Source organism: Poecilia latipinna, unplaced genomic scaffold (genome assembly GCF_001443285.1).
Source record: "Poecilia latipinna isolate Pla-1442-1.1 unplaced genomic scaffold, P_latipinna-1.0 Scaffold173, whole genome shotgun sequence".
Classification (NCBI taxonomy): Eukaryota; Metazoa; Chordata; class Actinopteri; order Cyprinodontiformes; family Poeciliidae; genus Poecilia; species Poecilia latipinna.
The window spans coordinates 331,653-348,521 of NW_015112789.1; the positions used below are offsets into that span (position 1 = coordinate 331,653).

General features: G+C 34.8%; 2 protein-coding genes and 1 long non-coding RNA gene across 6 annotated transcripts in view; 1 reads left to right on the top strand and 2 right to left on the bottom strand.

Annotated features, from left to right (window-relative positions):
- Positions 1-415: 415 nt before the first annotated feature.
- On the bottom strand, positions 416-16,273 carry lamp3 (lysosomal associated membrane protein 3). 4 transcript variants are annotated; one of them, XM_015030116.1, is made up of 8 exons: positions 6,480-6,713; positions 5,671-5,725; positions 4,277-4,360; positions 3,299-3,381; positions 2,457-2,582; positions 2,284-2,356; positions 2,020-2,190; positions 416-854 (listed from the first exon to the last, which is right to left on the bottom strand). In XM_015030116.1, exons 2-8 carry the CDS (start codon positions 5,711-5,713, stop codon positions 715-717), a joined length of 720 nt encoding a protein of 239 aa, XP_014885602.1. In that variant the 5' UTR covers positions 5,714-5,725; positions 6,480-6,713; the 3' UTR covers positions 416-714. The 4 variants fall into 4 exon arrangements, with proteins under 4 accessions (XP_014885602.1, XP_014885601.1, XP_014885603.1 ...); XM_015030115.1 differs by having other exon boundaries at positions 6,471-6,713; XM_015030117.1 differs by lacking the exons at positions 5,671-5,725; positions 6,480-6,713 and adding an exon at positions 16,188-16,273.
- Positions 7,956-16,869, top strand: kng1 (kininogen 1). The gene is made up of 9 exons (XM_015030113.1): positions 7,956-8,394; positions 8,490-8,584; positions 10,376-10,522; positions 11,995-12,111; positions 12,234-12,309; positions 14,288-14,457; positions 14,542-14,652; positions 14,733-14,831; positions 16,199-16,869. The coding sequence occupies exons 2-9, from the start codon at positions 8,516-8,518 to the stop codon at positions 16,496-16,498; spliced, it is 1,089 nt and encodes a 362-aa protein (XP_014885599.1). The 5' UTR covers positions 7,956-8,394; positions 8,490-8,515; the 3' UTR covers positions 16,499-16,869.
- LOC106946038 (uncharacterized) overlaps positions 16,552-16,869 on the bottom strand; it is a 6,741-nt gene continuing 6,423 nt past the window's right edge. Inside the window, exon 2 of the long non-coding RNA XR_001424681.1 lies at positions 16,552-16,845. This is a non-coding gene — a long non-coding RNA (uncharacterized LOC106946038). The remainder of the gene's footprint in view (positions 16,846-16,869) is intronic.

The following is a 16,869-nucleotide window of genomic DNA, read 5'->3' on the forward strand; positions in this document are numbered from 1 at the left end:
ATTTTAAAAGAATATTTAATAATATGGACAAAAATTCAATTCAAATTTGTATCGCAAATAAAATTATTTAACAAATATTACCTAAATCATGCATATTTTTTAAAAGAATAGATATTGAGTAAAAAATTATAAATATTTGAATAGCTTGTGAACATATGGACAATTACCTTTTAAATTTCTGGCGTCCATTTCCGGAGATTTTGAAAATTCAAATATTTGATAGAAAAACACCTTAAAAACTGAAAATTTTAGAGTTCTAGAAGTCATAAAAGTTTGACTGAAAATTTTTATTGAAATATATTGAAGGTTGTGGTTATAAACCGACAGGAACTGCTGCAGTTTATGGGATTATGACTGTTATTCCTTTAGTTTTTTCTAATGCAGTTCCAAAGAGGGATAACTAAAGTTACTGTTTATATTTATTTATACTTTAATGTCTATTTACAGAGTAAGTTCCAGAAGTGAATTTGGCTTTCATTTTAATGTTCTTATAGAATTTTTTCCTTTTATTCAAAAGGTGAGTTGAAAAAAATGCAACAATGTGCTTTACATGCGGCAATATCGCCATACTTTAACAATGAAATTGAGCAACAATGATAAATAAAAATGCTTGTTAAAAGACAGAAACATAAACACTGATATAAAACTGTAAACAGTTTTAGTTTTAGTTTAAATTTTAGACATTTAGAGGGTTTAAAAAGTGAAACATTAAGTTCAGAGTCTCTCATATCCTGGTGCGCGGCGATCTCTGATGATCAGGAAGCTCAGCACGATGCTGAGGAGGACTCCGGTTGCTATGGACCCGATGATGATGGGAACCGCTCTGTGGTTAAAATCAGCCCAGCACTCATCCTCTGACACACAAGAGAGGCAAAAATTCAACATTTAAAAATACTCAGCGGTTTCTGATAGAGTAAAAAATGTCATCAGACAGAAAAAAAGTAAAGTTATATCCAAATATATAAGGAAGGAATAATACAAATGATTAAAAAATAACAGATTCAGGCAGAAGAAATACTTTCCCAAACCTGCCTTTTTAAAAATTTGATTTAATGAAACTAATAGAGTTAGTAATGTAAATATATTGTATGTTAGAATTAAGTAATTCCAGTGCAAAATTGCCATTAGTATAACAAAGGTTTTGCACAAACAAGACGTCTCATTTCAACTTAAATTTTAGGTGCGTCTGTAGCTCATAATTTTTTTATTTGTGAAGTTTAGTTCCTCACAGTGGTAATATCCTGAACATTTACTCAAATAAAAGTAGCAATACTTTATAAAAACATTACTAAAAGTAAAAAGTAGTGTGGTAAAAGTATTTAAGTAAATGTAATTAGTTACTATCCACCTCTGTTTATTGATACCTTTTGATAATGAGACTCTTATCCCTCCAATGTTTTATAAGCTCTTTTCTCCTAAATAGTTCTTAATTTGTGTTTTAATTTAGTTATGCAGGCTAAGGTCATATTAATGGTGGAAAAGTTCAAAAATCATTTATTTAGGCATCTTGTCACTTTAAATCCAAATAAGCTGCTGGTGGTCATGCCCCCCTACTCAGCGTTTTCAGTCGTGTGTCAAAAAGGCTGCAAACAGATGTACAATTATACAACTGAAAAGCAGAAGTGGAGCCTCCTGCACAACCAACAAAAATACAGCAAATGGTTTCTGGATGGTAAGTCAATAAAATACTTGTGTTTTCCAGTAGCCATTGTACTGCAAATACAGCCGTAAAACCAGATGACAACACGCTGGAGCTCTGCTTGGGTTGCTAGGTAACGGTGACAAAGGGTTTTGAAATGACTCATTTTCCAGACATCAAACATCATGAACTTATTGCTAAAAACTGGTCGGATGTGTTTTTAAGTGCTTGGACTGGTTTTAGAAGAGACACAAATGGAAATAGAAAAACATGCAAAATGTGAATTTTGAAAAATAGGTCCGCTTTAAAATGACTTTTATGTTCACTAGATACATTTTTCATCATTTTACGATGCGTCAGATTTTCAGCCCTCCTGCTACCTTCTCTGAACTTCCCATCAGGGACACCGAAGGCCTGCATCTGCAGACGAACCAACTTGATCCGCAGCTCAGAGGAAACCGAAAGGAGCGACTCTGACGTACACTTGAAGCTTTTGTCCTTTGCTGCTTTGAAAAGCGTCTGGTTGGTTAGAATCCCAGAATATGTTTTATCTGTGAAGAAAATAAAGCCGTAAGACAGAAACGATTAAAGCTTTCATTTTACTGTTCCAGATAAAATGTTTTCTGTAATATCTGAGCTCTCACTGGGGCATCCTTTGCAAACAGGTAGAGGGAACAATCGAGCCGCCAGTTTGGCGACGTAGAAATTATCTTCATCCTGCAGGAAAAATAACCAGACAATAAGATTTTACACACAAATTAGCATGTTTATGCCTTAAGAAAATCCTAAACAGTTAAACTTGTTCCTGTTCTGTTACTTTTCTGAAGGTGAAGTCCAGACATGCAGAATTATCCGGCAGCATGAGGGAGAGAAGAGCTTCATCTTTGCTGCATTTACCGCTCAGCGAAACCCTGGATGGATCAAGGCTGAAATACCAGTTTGTCTAAACAGACAAAGAGAGAAACACTTCAAGTTATATTCACTAATGATCTCAAATCTCGTGCAGCATCAGAACCTCCTATCTGATGCTGCACAGATGCATTTAATCCCACGTGTCAAAGATGAGGCGCGAGGGCCAAGCACGGCCCACCATAGCTTCTTATATGGCCCTGTCTAGACTCCACAATATAACTTTCAAGGCAACAGCTGTGTGCTTAAATGTTATTTTGTCAATCAAATCAAAGCAGTTTTTATCTGCATTCTTGCAAATTACATCACCTGGTCCCTCCAGTGTTTTACGATTCTGTGATCAAGTAGATTCACAGAAAATCAATAGATTCCTGCATTTTTCACGCTAATGCTTAATTGTGAATTTATTGCAAATTTTCTGCAACACGTCAATTGGGTTAGTTACATTTACCGACATACGTAAGAGCAAATATCGCAAAATCAAAATATATTTGAAATATTTAAAATTAACACACAAAAAGTGATTTTGATTGCAAAATAAAAACAAAGTAAAACAATCGCAAAATTCTGAGAGGCGGATCAATGTAAAACGATGTTTGATATTTAATTTTAAGAACTACATGTCGAATGCAGACACAGCTACTTATTAATACTTTAACAGTTTCAATGTATTCTGTCAGAACCGACCCAGAATGAAAATGAGTTTGACACACAAACACACCCCCTGCTGGATCCTTCACAGCCTCTCACCTTGTTTTCGGTAACAACATACTGTGCTCCCATGTTGGCTTTGATGCACGGCTGCCCAGCATAATCTCTCAGCATGTAGCTTCCTGAAGACGCAACAAATGCAAATGCATTAAGTCTGTGGTTGGACAGGTGGCTTGAGACAAGCAAACAATAAATTACTGCCTGAATAGATTTGTTATGTTTCATACTTTACATCATGTTGAGCTACACAGATGATGACATAGAACAAATTTCACTCAGTTTAACAAATTCTTCCACTAGGTGTTTTTAAATCAAATTTTAGGTGTATGTAGTATTATTTTATAGCTAAAATACTACATACAGAACGTACAGAGCCATTTTCAGGCGCATGAAAATGGCTGCAAACAGATGCCCAGTAATAAACATCTTTCCTCAATGGTAAGTCGACAACAAAACACTCGTTTTGTTTTGTTTTTGGTTTTTTTTTACCGCAGCCACTTTAGAGCGCACACAGTGGTAAAAACCAACCAATCGTTCTGTAGCTCTACTCGGGTTGTTAGGAAACGGGCCTGGGTTTGGCTGAGGTTGCTAGGAAACGGGCCTGGGTTTGGCTGAGGTTGCTAGGAAACGGGCCTGGGTTTGGCTGAGGTTGCTAGGTAACGCTGCAGCGCCTGCGCAATGTTGCTTAATAATCCGCAGGTTTTTCTAACGGCTAAAAAAACACATTAACTCATTGAGAAAAACAGCTGGGTGTTTTAAAAGCGCGAGAGTTATTTTTAGAAGCAATTAACACCCAAATGGAAGTAAAAAAACGTACAAAATGTGAATTAAAACGCTCCAACAAACTAACATTTTCAGCCCTGTAGCTCATTCTTCTGGAAAGTTCTCCCGAAGAAAAGTCCAGACAGTTTGAGAAAACCTCAACAATGCCGCCAACACCTCCTAACACGGCTTGTGCCACCCTCTTTGCAGCTTATTATTTATTGTTCTTGTCATAATTCAGGTGGCTGGGCTCACCAGTTGTGGGAATGGTTTTGTTGTGTTGAAGAACAGGCCTGTAGAAAAGAGCCTCAGCACTGCCGCTCCTCTGTAGGCAGAGACCTGAAGAACAAGGAACTTTATCATTTTTACTTCTGAAAGTTTATTAATTTGATGCTGCAGCAGAAACTGTGAGAAAATGTGAGGATGTCAGAAAAATACTTAAAATTGAAATAGAATATATTTTATCATCCCCTAGGGGAAAATTGTCGCAATAGCAGCTGCTATATATATATATAATAAATACACATACAATACGTATAAACAGCTAGAAAGGCAGACTACAAACAACTGTTTACAAATAACACACACATAATTACACCAGAAGGAATACAAATACATCTTGTACCAGAGGTCTCCGAAATTTAGACACTTATGTTTTCTACAATTCAAGAATTGTCCAAAATCACCACAACAAATTGTTGGTGCAAATGGAGGGTTTTTATATTTCTATAGACTATTTAGGAACATTTTTCACCAATATGAGCTTTTTAGAAAAAAAAGATGTAGACAAATCCAAAAGTTACAAAAAGCACAAAATATTTGTCTGTAGTTTAGCAAATTTTTATTTACTTATTAATTTGATAGTAACTGAATCACAACCGTGCAGTCAGTGCCTATTAACCTAAAACAGTCAGTTGGGTTTAAGATACTGACCCATATCTTGATGTTTCTTAGGATAAGATAAATTTTAATTATTTTCCAAAAAAATAGAGAACAATGGACCCAAAAAACTGCCGACATTTCTTATGAGACAAAATGTCTGCAGACCGCACACATCCTGGACACAAACTGTTTAGACTTTTACCTTCAGGATGGCCCTAGAGAGCCGTCTCTCTGGTGAAGAGAGCCAACATCAATAAGATTCATATCTGCATTAATTCAACCTCGTCTTCCTCTTTAAAAAAACAAAAAAAACATTGTACATATCGCTACTTAAAAGAAATGAAAAATTATATTTTTTCATTTTTATAGTTTTCAGATATTTAATTCAATGTTTTCATTGAGAGCGAAGCGAAGTTTGGTTTTATGTCTAGTTTGTGTGCACAAACATGGTGAAGGTTCAGAGGAAACACTGCAGCTGCTTTCATGTGTCTTAAACCCACAGAGTGAGAAAGAACAAAACTGAGAGACCCCCGAAGCTGTCACCACTGCATGCGGGAGAAAAAAACTAATAAAAGTGGATATTTTATCCATGAACATGGATTTGTGTAACAAAGTCTGATATCTGACTTGGTTCATCTGAACCAGGATCAGTATTTCTACCCTTCAGCGGTTTTATAAAAAGATGTACAAATCAAAAGAGAAACCACAAGGTCTGACCTGGTTCCTCATTTTAAACCAATAATGTAGTGAAAAAGCATCAAACTTACCTGGAAGAAAAGCAGTTGAAAGGAAAACAACCAGTCTGCTCATATTGGAATTTAGCTGCATGGTTAGAGAAGAAATGTGAAGGTAGATTGGTGACAGATAGGAAGTGCAGCTGTGGTTTGCTCTGTAAATGTGAGAACAGCTCAACATTTACGAGAGGCTTATGAAGAGAGACCACAGAAGCAGAAAGTCAGTTGAGAAGTTCGTCTGCAGCATCTGAATTTTCCACTTACTGAGTAAATTATGGATGTAAAGAAATCGCAATGCAAGATGGGAACTTTAACTCATTAAACGGTAAAAAATAAACATTACATGTCAAGTTTAATGCAGGATTTCCTTTTGTCTTTAAATAGGCTTAGCAGCATCATTAGAGGAGAGAAACAAAAAGCATCAGCTTGTTGTGTGAAGACAAAGTTTGTTCTTTTTTGGTTTCTTTGGTCAAATTTAACTTAATAATATACTTAAAGTACCAAATTTAATCTAGTTTAGGTTTTTTTGTCCAACTTAAATGTTTCAAATAATCAAATAATCAATACAACTTGAATACCTACAAATTATGATAAAATGCCGACTTAATTTAATGGAAATAGTACGGTAGCTGAAAGAAACTCCAAAACACGCAAACACAAAAAAACAGATGAAAAACGCTTAGATCACAGAAAATAAAAGTAGAAACCTACAACCAACAAAACAAATGCAAAACAGATAATGCAACCACAGAACAATGCTGCAACCACACGAAACAGAAGAGAAATGCTGCAAATAGCAAAAACACCCGGAAGTATAAACGCTACAAACTCACTCCACATACCAGAAGACCTCCAGGCCACCAGGGGGAGTCGACCACCGAATCACAAGGCACCAGACTCTCAGTAAAGACAATGAAAGTTGGAGGAAGACAGAAAAGGAGCGACACATTTCATGCGTTTTTCAAACATTCAACATCATATATTATAGAAAAGCAGCATATTTACATGTTTTATCCAGTCTGAACCAACAGAGGCTGAAATACCGAGGAAGAAGCCATTATTCCTACATACAGCTGGGCGATAAACTGATTTAATTAATCCAATTTGAAGATCAGGACTTTTTTCACTAGTGTACTCCTCGCGTTTCCATAGTTACGTGTGATGTAAGCAGATCAAGGGCGGCCATCTTGTTTTGTAGCTTCTATTTATTTGGACTTTGAATTCAGGTCAACTCTAAAATTTAATATTTGGGCAAGACTAAGATTTACTTTATTTTTAATTTCAGGAATAAAGTCATAATGTTACCAGAATAAAGTCATAATGTTACCAGAATAAAGTCATAATTTTATAAGATTTTTTTGAGAAATATAGCCATACTTAGAAGTACAGATGCTTGTTGTTGAAATTTTTTTCCACAATAAGTTCACTTTTTGCGCTAACTACTAGCTTTAAGAAATCAACAAAGTTATTTGCTTAAATATGGAAATTTATTCTCTCCCTGGTAATCTTCCTAAACTTAATGGTCATGGATCTGAATAATATATTTAAGTGTTTAAATAGTTTTTTTTAACACTTAAACACTTTTCAAGGTTTAAATATTTAAACCTTGAAAACCAACAAATCTCTTTACAGTGCAAAAAACTAAATTTTACCAAGTATTTTTGGTCTCATTTACATTGCATTACATCTTAATTCACTTAAAATTAAACAAAACTAACTTATAAGTAACTTTTCGGCAAGATATAGGAGCTTGATTTAAATCAATGATTCTTTAATATTGATTTATTGAAGTTCTGGTCCCATTGGCAGATTATTTCACTTGTAACATGGAGAAAATGTTTAAAGTGACATTATTTGCCTTTGGAACTGATACTTTTTCATCAATACAAGCTCTTATTTCTTGCTCAAAAGTGACTTATAATTTAGTTTTGTCTTATTTCAGATATTTGCACTAGAAACCAGACCAAAATTACCTGGTAATTTTGTGTTTTTGCAGTGTAAGCTTTAAATTACGTCTTTTTAAACATCTCAAACAAACCAGAGATGGAGGAATACAAAGAATATACACTTTTTTGAATTATACCAAAAATAAAAATCAGATTATCCAGCATCTCAAATCCCAAATACAACTTCTTCAGAAGAATTTAATTTACCACATGTCCCTGCAATCTTAAACCTTATAGTATGTTTTAAATCTGTAAGTGGCGCTGAAGTGACTTATGAACTGTAAACAGGCAGACTGGGGGCAGATCCACAGAAAAGATTTTGTAATCTGTTGATCTGGGTGCATGGGAGCTCTCCTCAGCTTGTCTGACGGACAGTTTGTGGGGAAATCAGAGTGGCTGGGGTTAAAGGTCGACGGGGACAAAGTTCCACGTAAAACCGACTCAAAAACACAGCGATCCTGCTAACAGTGGCATGTAAACACAAACGTTGCAGACAAATTAAAATCTGTGTTTTTCACTTTATGTCTGATTCGGAGTGTAATGTGGGGAAGTTTGAGGGTCCTGCTTTGTGTTGCCTTTGCCTCCGAAATGGACTGATGTATTGACTGGACATGTGGGAGGGCAAACAGAAGAGCAAACATTTACTCCTCTTTCACCAACTGAGCGCGGCGAGCATTGTCCTGTGTGTGTGTGTGTGTCCTTTGTGCCCTTTGTGTCATCATCTTCCTCAGGAATCCCAGCTGCAGCCAAAGAGGACAAACTCACTCAATCATCCGCCAACAGGAGAGAGGAGTCGGGATTTTCACCAACTGTGAGCTAGCTTTGGAACGAGTCGGCTGGGGGAAGCTGGGTTTGTGAGGCGAAACCCTGATAATTAGTGTGATTTTATGTTTCTGTGGTTTGCAGCTGAATAAAAAGGCGAAGCAGTCACCATGATGAGCAGCGGAGTGGGGCTGTTTGTCGCGGCTCTGCTGTGTTTCTGCAGCTCCGCGTTTGGGCAGGTAAGAGAAAAAAACAGTAGAAAAGAGAGAAGAAGAGGTTTAAGATGCGAGAAACTCTTCAATGACTTAAAGAAACCACAAGGTTTGATTTATAAAGAGCTTAAAAACCAAGTAATTTTGGTTTAGTTTCTAGTGTAAATATCTTATTACACTTTAATTAAAACAAAACTAGTTTAAAAGTAACTTTTAAGCAAGATATAAAACAGGGTGTTCAAAGTGCGGCCCGAGGGCCATTTGTGGCCCTTCGACTGAATTTTATGCAGTTCAAGAATGATTCAAATGTGTTTAGACTTTATTTTAATCCATGGTAAAAAAATAAATAAATATTGACCCAATTTGGAATAGAAAATGTTAAATATAACACAAAGTATTCATGGTTTTGCTTACTTGTAACAGAAGTTGAACCAAGCTGACTTTGGGCCACATAATTCAACTTTTATGGAATAAACTCATCTAAACGTTTTGAAATGAAACAAATCCCGTTCTTATTACTGAGATTTAATTTGTTCAACTAAGCCTAAAATAATTTACAACTAGATGATTTAATACAGCAAGCGTGCAAAATTCTTTAGCGTTTTTGATCTGTGATGGAAAAACATCAACTTCCCTCAAGAAAATAGATAAAAAATAACTTTATTTGCTTGATTGAAGGTTTATTTTGTGCTTTTGACTCATAAAAAGTTTGACCCATAAAAAGTTTGGACAGCCCTGATTTAGGAGTTTATTTTAAGTAAATATTTTTCTATTATTGATTTAAAAAGTTCTAGTTCCACTGGCAGGTTATTTAATTTAAAACAAGACATTTTCCAAAGTGATAATACGGAAAATGTGTACAACCTGTACAGCATGAAGTTTCTAATTATATATTGAGTTGGTGAGTTATAAGCAAATTGTATGAGCAATTAGATCCAAAAGAGAAATAAAGTTTCATGAAACTCGTCAATAAATGCTCGGGTTGAAATGAAACCTGTAAATTATGAAACTTTTACATTTTGGACCAATTTATTCATTTTACCAGCTTCAGCTTCTGAGCGAATTACTTTGTGATGTCAAATGAACTGAATCACTAAAGAGGAAACAAAGAAATACATCATTACTGCTCAGGAAATCCTTCATTACTTTACTTATGAAACTTAAATATTAAAAGATATATATAGATAATACCTGAAATTGAGGCTTTTATTGTGGGTACCTTTACTCCAAAATGATTTTAAACTGCTGATGTATTTGTAAAGCAAAAAACAGTTTAAATTTGTTGTTGCTGTTATTGTCATTTTTCACATAACTTGCATATAAAACTCCAAGTAATTATATCTGGTTCTTATTGTGTCTTACCAAAGATAATTACGATAAATGAGGCAATAATTCTTCATCAATATTACGGAATCAGTAACTTGAAACTTTTCTTGAAGAAAAGTTACTTGTAGATTATTAGACTTAAAATAAGACGAAAACACAATGTTTGGACTAAAACTGGACCAAAAATACTTGGTATAATTTTGTGTTTTCTGAGTGTAGAAATGATCAAATAAAAAAATAGAGATGATTATTTCTTGGGATCCACATGAAATCATCCACTTACAGATGATTTCATGAACCAAATGGTTTCACTTTATCGCTTTGTGTTTCATATTAAATAAAGATTATACTTTACCAAAACAGGCTAAATTTATCTCACCTTCAGTTAAATGTGTTCTTTTTACAAATGTGCCATAAATGCCTCAAATGTTAAAAAGAAATGTACTTTTGTGTGGGAGTTTGCCATCAACGTTTCTGGTATTTGTTGTTTAGACAGACGTGGACGGCCAGCAAGGCGTTCTGGTTTTCTGCGATGACCCGTCAGTGCAGAAGGCCGTCACCAGCGCTTTGCACGAGTTCAACAGCAAGCTGACCGTCGGACAGAAGCTGGCTCTGTTCGAGATCACAGTGGCCAAGAAGGTACAGCAGCTGGAGAAACGATGGCGCAACCCACAACCTCATCAATATCCATTAATACTCATTAATATTCACCACCTCGTTATTATTATCCCGTAGTTCAGACAGAGTCAGATGTGATGAAGCCATGTTTCCATAATCCTGTTTTAGACATAAATTGCAGCTTTTGTTGAATTTAGAACATATTTTTCAAAACAAACTCCTGGAAAGGTTGACACATTCCTGGAAAATACAGTTTGACCCTTTGACCTACATGCTGATTGCAGAGTTGGGTGGTAACTGGTAAAATTTACTCAGGTATGTTTACCTGAGCAACTTTTTTGGAAAAAAAAATACTTTTAGGAGTATTTTTACACGACTGCACTGCAAAAGCAGAACATGTTACAAAGTGTTTTTTGTGTAATAACATCAGCAGCAGGAGGAAAGGAGCCAAAAATCTAATAAATAAACTGGTCAATGTAATTTTCAGGCTTGTTCACTGAAAAAACACAAAATCTTACGAAGTTATTTCCAGTCTAGTTTCCAGTGCAAATGTCTTGGTTCACTTGAAATGAGACAAACTAACTTATAAGTAAGTTTTCAGTAATATTTAGGAGCTTTTATTAATTTATTAATATTAATGAAACAGTTCTAGTTTCACTGGCAGATTATTTCACTCATAAGATGTTTTTCCCATGTTTTAAGTGAAATACTCTGCCAATGGAACAAGTATTTTCATTATTATTAAGGAATTATTGACTTAAAACAAGTTCTGATATCCTGCTTTAAAGTTACTTTAAGTTAGTTTTGTTTTATTTCAAGTCTACTAAGATACCTTTATTATAAACTAGACAAAAATACTTTGTAATATTTTGTGTTTTTGCAGTAGTGTAGTAAAAACACTCCTAAAAGTATATTTTTTTTACTCTTACTCGAGTCATTTTTTGTATATTTACCCACTGAGAGAAACTTTACAGATTTATTTCTTTTTCCTTGGTTTTGCTATTTTGTATTTATGTTATTTATATGAATTATTTTCATTTTGATCTTTAAAATACCTAAATTTCCACACAACCTTACATTTTGGCCCGTTGGATGATGTAATTTTTCAATATTGATTTATTGTTTTGATCACTCAGTGCTTGATTGGACTTTTTACCAAATAAAATGTCAAACATTTCCAACTTTTCAAGCTCAGAAATTGTAAATTTTTTTTAAAGAAAATGTATTATATTAATTTCAAACTTGTACATTACTCTCTTTTGCTAAACGTTTCAAGTTCAGAAATTTCATAGTTCTTTTCTGTAAAATTTCTGACACTCATTTCAAAATTTCAGAGTTGTTTCTCGGAAAAAAAACTTCAACTTTTGGGATTCTGAAATTTCCAGGTGTTTTTGCAAAGATTTATTAGATTAATCTCAAAATTTCTGGGGTTTTTCTAGCGAATTTTAGACTTTTTGTCCTTAAATTGCTGTTTCCTGATTGTGTGATTGCAGACAGAGGACGGATCCGACTCCATGTACTACCTGGAGTTTACAAGCAGGAGGAGTGACTGTCCAGCAGGGGGCAGCAAAAACTGGACAGACTGCGACTATCTTCCCACAGGAGCTCTGGTAACGACATTAAAATTATTAACGGATATTAAATTATTTTTAAAAACTCTCTCAGTCTTAATATTTGTGTTAGAACAAAGTTTAAGTTTTAAAAAAATGAATCTACGATGTTTTTCCTCCAGGCAGCAATTTCATGCAACTCTACAGTCCACATGAATGAGAAAGAAACCATCACCAAAGAGGTTTACTGCAATATGGGTGAGCGAATGAACTTACCCGAAACTGGAAATGATCCACCTGCATCCTGCAGTGCAGCAAAACATTAAATCAAATAAATTATGGTACATTTCCATTTATTTAGCCATAGAAAATCTACAAAAAACATATAAGGCATAAAATATTGAAATAGTTTGGATGGGGGGAGGGTTGTGTCTGAAATAATAGAATTGAGAGGTGAAGGTCAAAGCAAAGAAGATTTGATCAAAAATGTCTCAAAATTTGTAAAAGCAAAGCAGTTTTAGAGAAAAGTTCAACACTTTCCCCAAAGTGGAATAATCTGCCAGAGGAACTGGTCATTTTTTATCAATATAAAGCAATTATTGACCTAAAACAAGATCCTATTTCTTGCTAAAACATTACTTGTAAGTTAATTTTGTCTTATTTAAAGTGAAATATGATATTTTCGCTAGAAACTGGACCAAAATAAAATCATTTGGGGAAAATGTTTTCTTTCCCTCATTTTAGCACGTATGTAGCATCATCCATCATTTATAGAGAACAGCAAAAACACTAAATATTACAACGTATTTTGTTGTAGTTTCTAGTGAAAATACCTTAATACACTTTAGATAAAACTAACTTACAAGTAACTTTTCAGAAAGAAACAGGAGCTTGTTTTAGGCCAATGAAATAATCCGCCAGTTCCACTGGCAGATTATTTCACTTTAACAGCACATTCTTCCTGTGTCACAGGTGAAATAATCTCCCAGTGGTACTGGGACTTTTCCATCAAAATTTCTATGCTTCTGGTCAAAAAATCTAAACTACAACGTTTAGATTTAAAAGGTTTACTTTGGACAATACCTGAACTTGTTCCACATGTTGCAAACATCGATCTGATCTCTCCATTTAGTTCTGATCAACATTCTCACTGCAGTCTTGAATTAAGAAACATTACTTGCGTTTATCGTGTGCAAAAAGTCTGATATCTGAGCGCTCCTGCAGAAACACGAGTTAGATTAAATGAATAAAATATTCCTTCTTATGTTGTTCTGTCACATCATTCTGCTTTAAAAACATTTGGAAATAGGGAAACATGCACTGGTGGGTGTGGAGAAACCAAGATTGTGAAACACATTGGAGCAAATAAGAAAAGCCCAACATTAACCTATCACTGCATGGAAAACAGCAGCATGTAGACTTTAATCTGTTTGCTTTCTAAGGCCCAGGCGGAGGGAGGCAAACACAAACAGATTCTTTCAAACCGGGAGGCAACATTTTCCAGGATCTACATGGAAAATTCCTCCTTTTATAAAATCACATTTTTCTGCTGAAGAATTTAAAGTTTATCACACGAGCTGAATCTGATGTTTAGATTTTACACATTTTAAACTGATCTGATCTATTAGAAGAAAAGAAAATACCAGTTACTAAAAATATAAACGTCTGGCAGAAAACAGTAAAAGTAATGAAAACACTGAAATTAATAAAACATTTTGGTGGTTTGATGCCTCCTAGTGGTTTTCCTCATTTATTTTCTATCTTGTTCATTATTTTAAATACTCAAAAAATCCTAAAAATTATTGATTTACCTTTTGAACACTGCAAAAACACTAAATCTTAGCATGTTATTTTTGTCTAGTTCTAGTGCAAACATATAAGTACATTTAAAATAAGACAAAACTAACTTAAAAAACAACTTTTCAGGAGACAGGAGCATGTTTTAACTCAGTAATTCTTTAATATTGATGAAAGGTTAATAGTTACACTGTCAGATTATTCACAGGTACGTTTTAAATCAATATTAAGGATTCATTTAAGTAAACCAAGCTCATATCTCATTGAGAAGATACTTGTTTTAATTCAAATGTACTAAGATGTTTGCACTGGAAATTAGACCAAAATGCTTGGTAAGATTGTTAAGCTCAAAAATTACATTCACCTTGTTTATATTCTGGCATCTTTTTATGCTGATGACAGTGTTATTACACATTGTTTATTCATTTCTTTTCTTCAGACGACTACATTTCCTCAGAGAAAGCAAAGTGTTTGGGCTGCCCTGTGGAGATTGCAGAAAACTCAGAGGACCTTAAAGTTCCTCTTTTAGCATCTGTGTCCAAGTTTAACTCCGTTTCCAACTCAACTCACCTGTTCACCCTGAACAGAGTCGGCCATGCCACCAGACAGGTACAGACTGACAGCGGGGGAAAAAGACAAAAACAGTAAGAAATTATTATTCCTGCTCTGAATTTACTGTGCTGATGTTTGCAGGTTGTTGCAGGTTTCAGGTACAAGCTGAGATTCGACATGAAGAAAACAACGTGTGCAAAGGCTGAGCACAAAGATCTCAACGACCTGTGTGTCCCAGATGTGGAGAATGAGGTAAAAACATTAAATAAATCGACTGAATTTAGAATTTTTCGATATGATTGGGTTTTCACTTTTTAAAAAACGTAATTCAGGAGTTTGTAAACTGTAACGCTACGGTGGATATGGCACCATGGAGACTGGAGCAGCCGGGTGTCTTCCTGGGAGAGTGCGAAAACGGAGCCCTACCTTTGGTGAGACACTTACTTTGACTTGCAATGACAAAACAATATGTATTTTTGGCATTACTTTAAATGAGCTGACAGTTTACAGCATGCCGTATTCAAGCTGTTATTGGAAAGTTGAGTGGAAGGAAAGCTTTTTGTTAAAAGGAGTAGAAGAAAAAAACATCAACTTCGCAGTAATTTAAGCAAAAAAACCAACCAATATTGCAGACATATACTCTGCAGTAGGCCAAAACATTTCTGAATTAAAATTAGCATTTTAAACTTAAAGTTTCGATTTTATGAGAATTCATTAGCTGTAAGCCCAAATCATCTAAATCATGGGAGAATCAGAATGTCCTAAGAAAGGCAAATGGTGGCAGAAAATATTGGTAAAACTTCCCATAATAAACTGTTGAAAAATAAATAAATAATTGTCTCTGGATTTGATGAAAACATCTTGAAATCTCTTATTTTTAAATATATTTTCACATTAATGTAATTCAGCACAATGCAGGTAAAACTGCTGATTTTATCAATAAAATCATATTTCAGCACATTGGTATCAAAGATTTCTAGAGTCTGGAGGGCCTCATAAAAACTTCTGGTGGGCTGGATTTGGCCCGCATACCTCAGGTTTGACACATTCTAACTTAATTAGAATATACACTTGAATTCTTTTTAATGTAGTTTACAGTCTCAGTTTATTTCAATTCCTCAATTAAAAGTGTTGCTAATGTAATAAATTTCTACAAAAGTCAAGAGCAGTTGTACTAGTACTTTTTTTCTCAGTAGCTAAATATTTATGTTAAGTGAAGTAACGATGACCATTTTTCTCAAGATAATTTTTTTCAACGTTACAAGAAGTTTTCTCAAGATTTCAATAGAATTTATCTAAAAAAAGAAACAAGGAAATCTGAGCATGAAACAACATTTGGTAGAAAAATACATTTTAAGATAAATATCAGAAATTCTCTTTAGAAAATAAATAAGGATATTTCTGTTTGAAGTCAAAAATTTGCTAGAAAAACTCAAATTTTGAAGGGAAAAATCTGCAATTTGAGTATGAAAAGTTGAACATTTGCCTAAAAAATAATCAGAAATCGTTGAGAAAAACAAGGAACTTTCTGAGTTTCAAAAGTCGATTTTTGTTTTACTTTTGAAACTCAAATGTCCACGTTTTTGTAGAACATTGCTGAAATTAATCTCAAAATTTCATTTTTTTTCTAGTAAAATTTTAGAATTTTCAAATTCAGAAATATTCTTGTTTTTTGATCAAATGTGTATTTTTTGGCAGGAATGTACTCCTGCTTTTTCTACCTATAACGGCTCTTATAACGGCGTCGTCGTGAAGTAAATTATTCGTCTCCATTTAATTGTTTGTACCTTCCCCTCAGTCTCGGCGCCGTCCTCCCGGCTGGTCTCCACTCAGGAACCTGAAACCGCCTCCGTCCCTCTCTTCACCGTCGCAGTCTCCTCCATCGATACAATCCCCCTCCAAGGCTCCAGCCAAAGAGGAATCATCCGAGGAGGACACGACGGCCTCCCCCAACGCCAACAAACACCCCTTCCACTGCCCCTCCAGCCCCTGGAAACAGTTCAAGCCGGTCCAACTCGAAGCGCCGTCAGACGCCGCAAAGGCCTCCCAGAAGCCGCCAGTGGAGGGAGATTTCAGTGATACTGACCTGCTGTCTTAATTATCTCTCAAGAAGCCGCATTTATTGTATGTTCAGATAAAAAAAAGGTTGTGTCCTCAATGAATTATGTTTAACTTTTTTTTTCTAGACAAGGATCCATTGATGATTTAAATCTTTCCAAAACCACCTTCGGGGCTAAAAGCTAACTACTGTTAGCATACATACTTTTATAGTAACACCTGTTTCTCTATTCTTTGGTTCAAAGTAACCAGATTTTCTATTTAAAAGTGTTTTGGAGTAATATAATTCAGGTTTTCTGGATGTCTTCAGAAACTTTTTTTTTTGCCCAGAATTTAGGCAGCATGGTACAGATAAGCTACAAAAGTGAGCTAGTATGTTTGTGTCACCTGCGGGGAAAATAGAATGTGATA

What these genes read in the sequence shown, in the direction of transcription:
- lamp3 (XM_015030114.1), bottom strand. Translation starts at nt 5,818, where the DNA reads ATGTTGAGCTGTTCTCACATTTACAGAGCAAACCACAGCTGCACTTCC. An exon ending in TTCAACTGCTTTTCTTCCAG is followed by an intron (nt 4,361 to 5,670) that starts GTAAGTTTGATG and finishes CTTGTTCTTCAG; the next exon opens with GTCTCTGCCTACAGAGGAGC. An exon ending in ATGTTGTTACCGAAAACAAG is followed by an intron (nt 2,583 to 3,298) that starts GTGAGAGGCTGT and finishes TTGTCTGTTTAG; the next exon opens with ACAAACTGGTATTTCAGCCT.
- kng1 (XM_015030113.1), top strand. Translation starts at nt 8,516, where the DNA reads ATGATGAGCAGCGGAGTGGGGCTGTTTGTCGCGGCTCTGCTGTGTTTC. An exon ending in GCAGCTCCGCGTTTGGGCAG is followed by an intron (nt 8,585 to 10,375) that starts GTAAGAGAAAAA and finishes TTTGTTGTTTAG; the next exon opens with ACAGACGTGGACGGCCAGCA. An exon ending in AGAGGTTTACTGCAATATGG is followed by an intron (nt 12,310 to 14,287) that starts GTGAGCGAATGA and finishes TCTTTTCTTCAG; the next exon opens with ACGACTACATTTCCTCAGAG.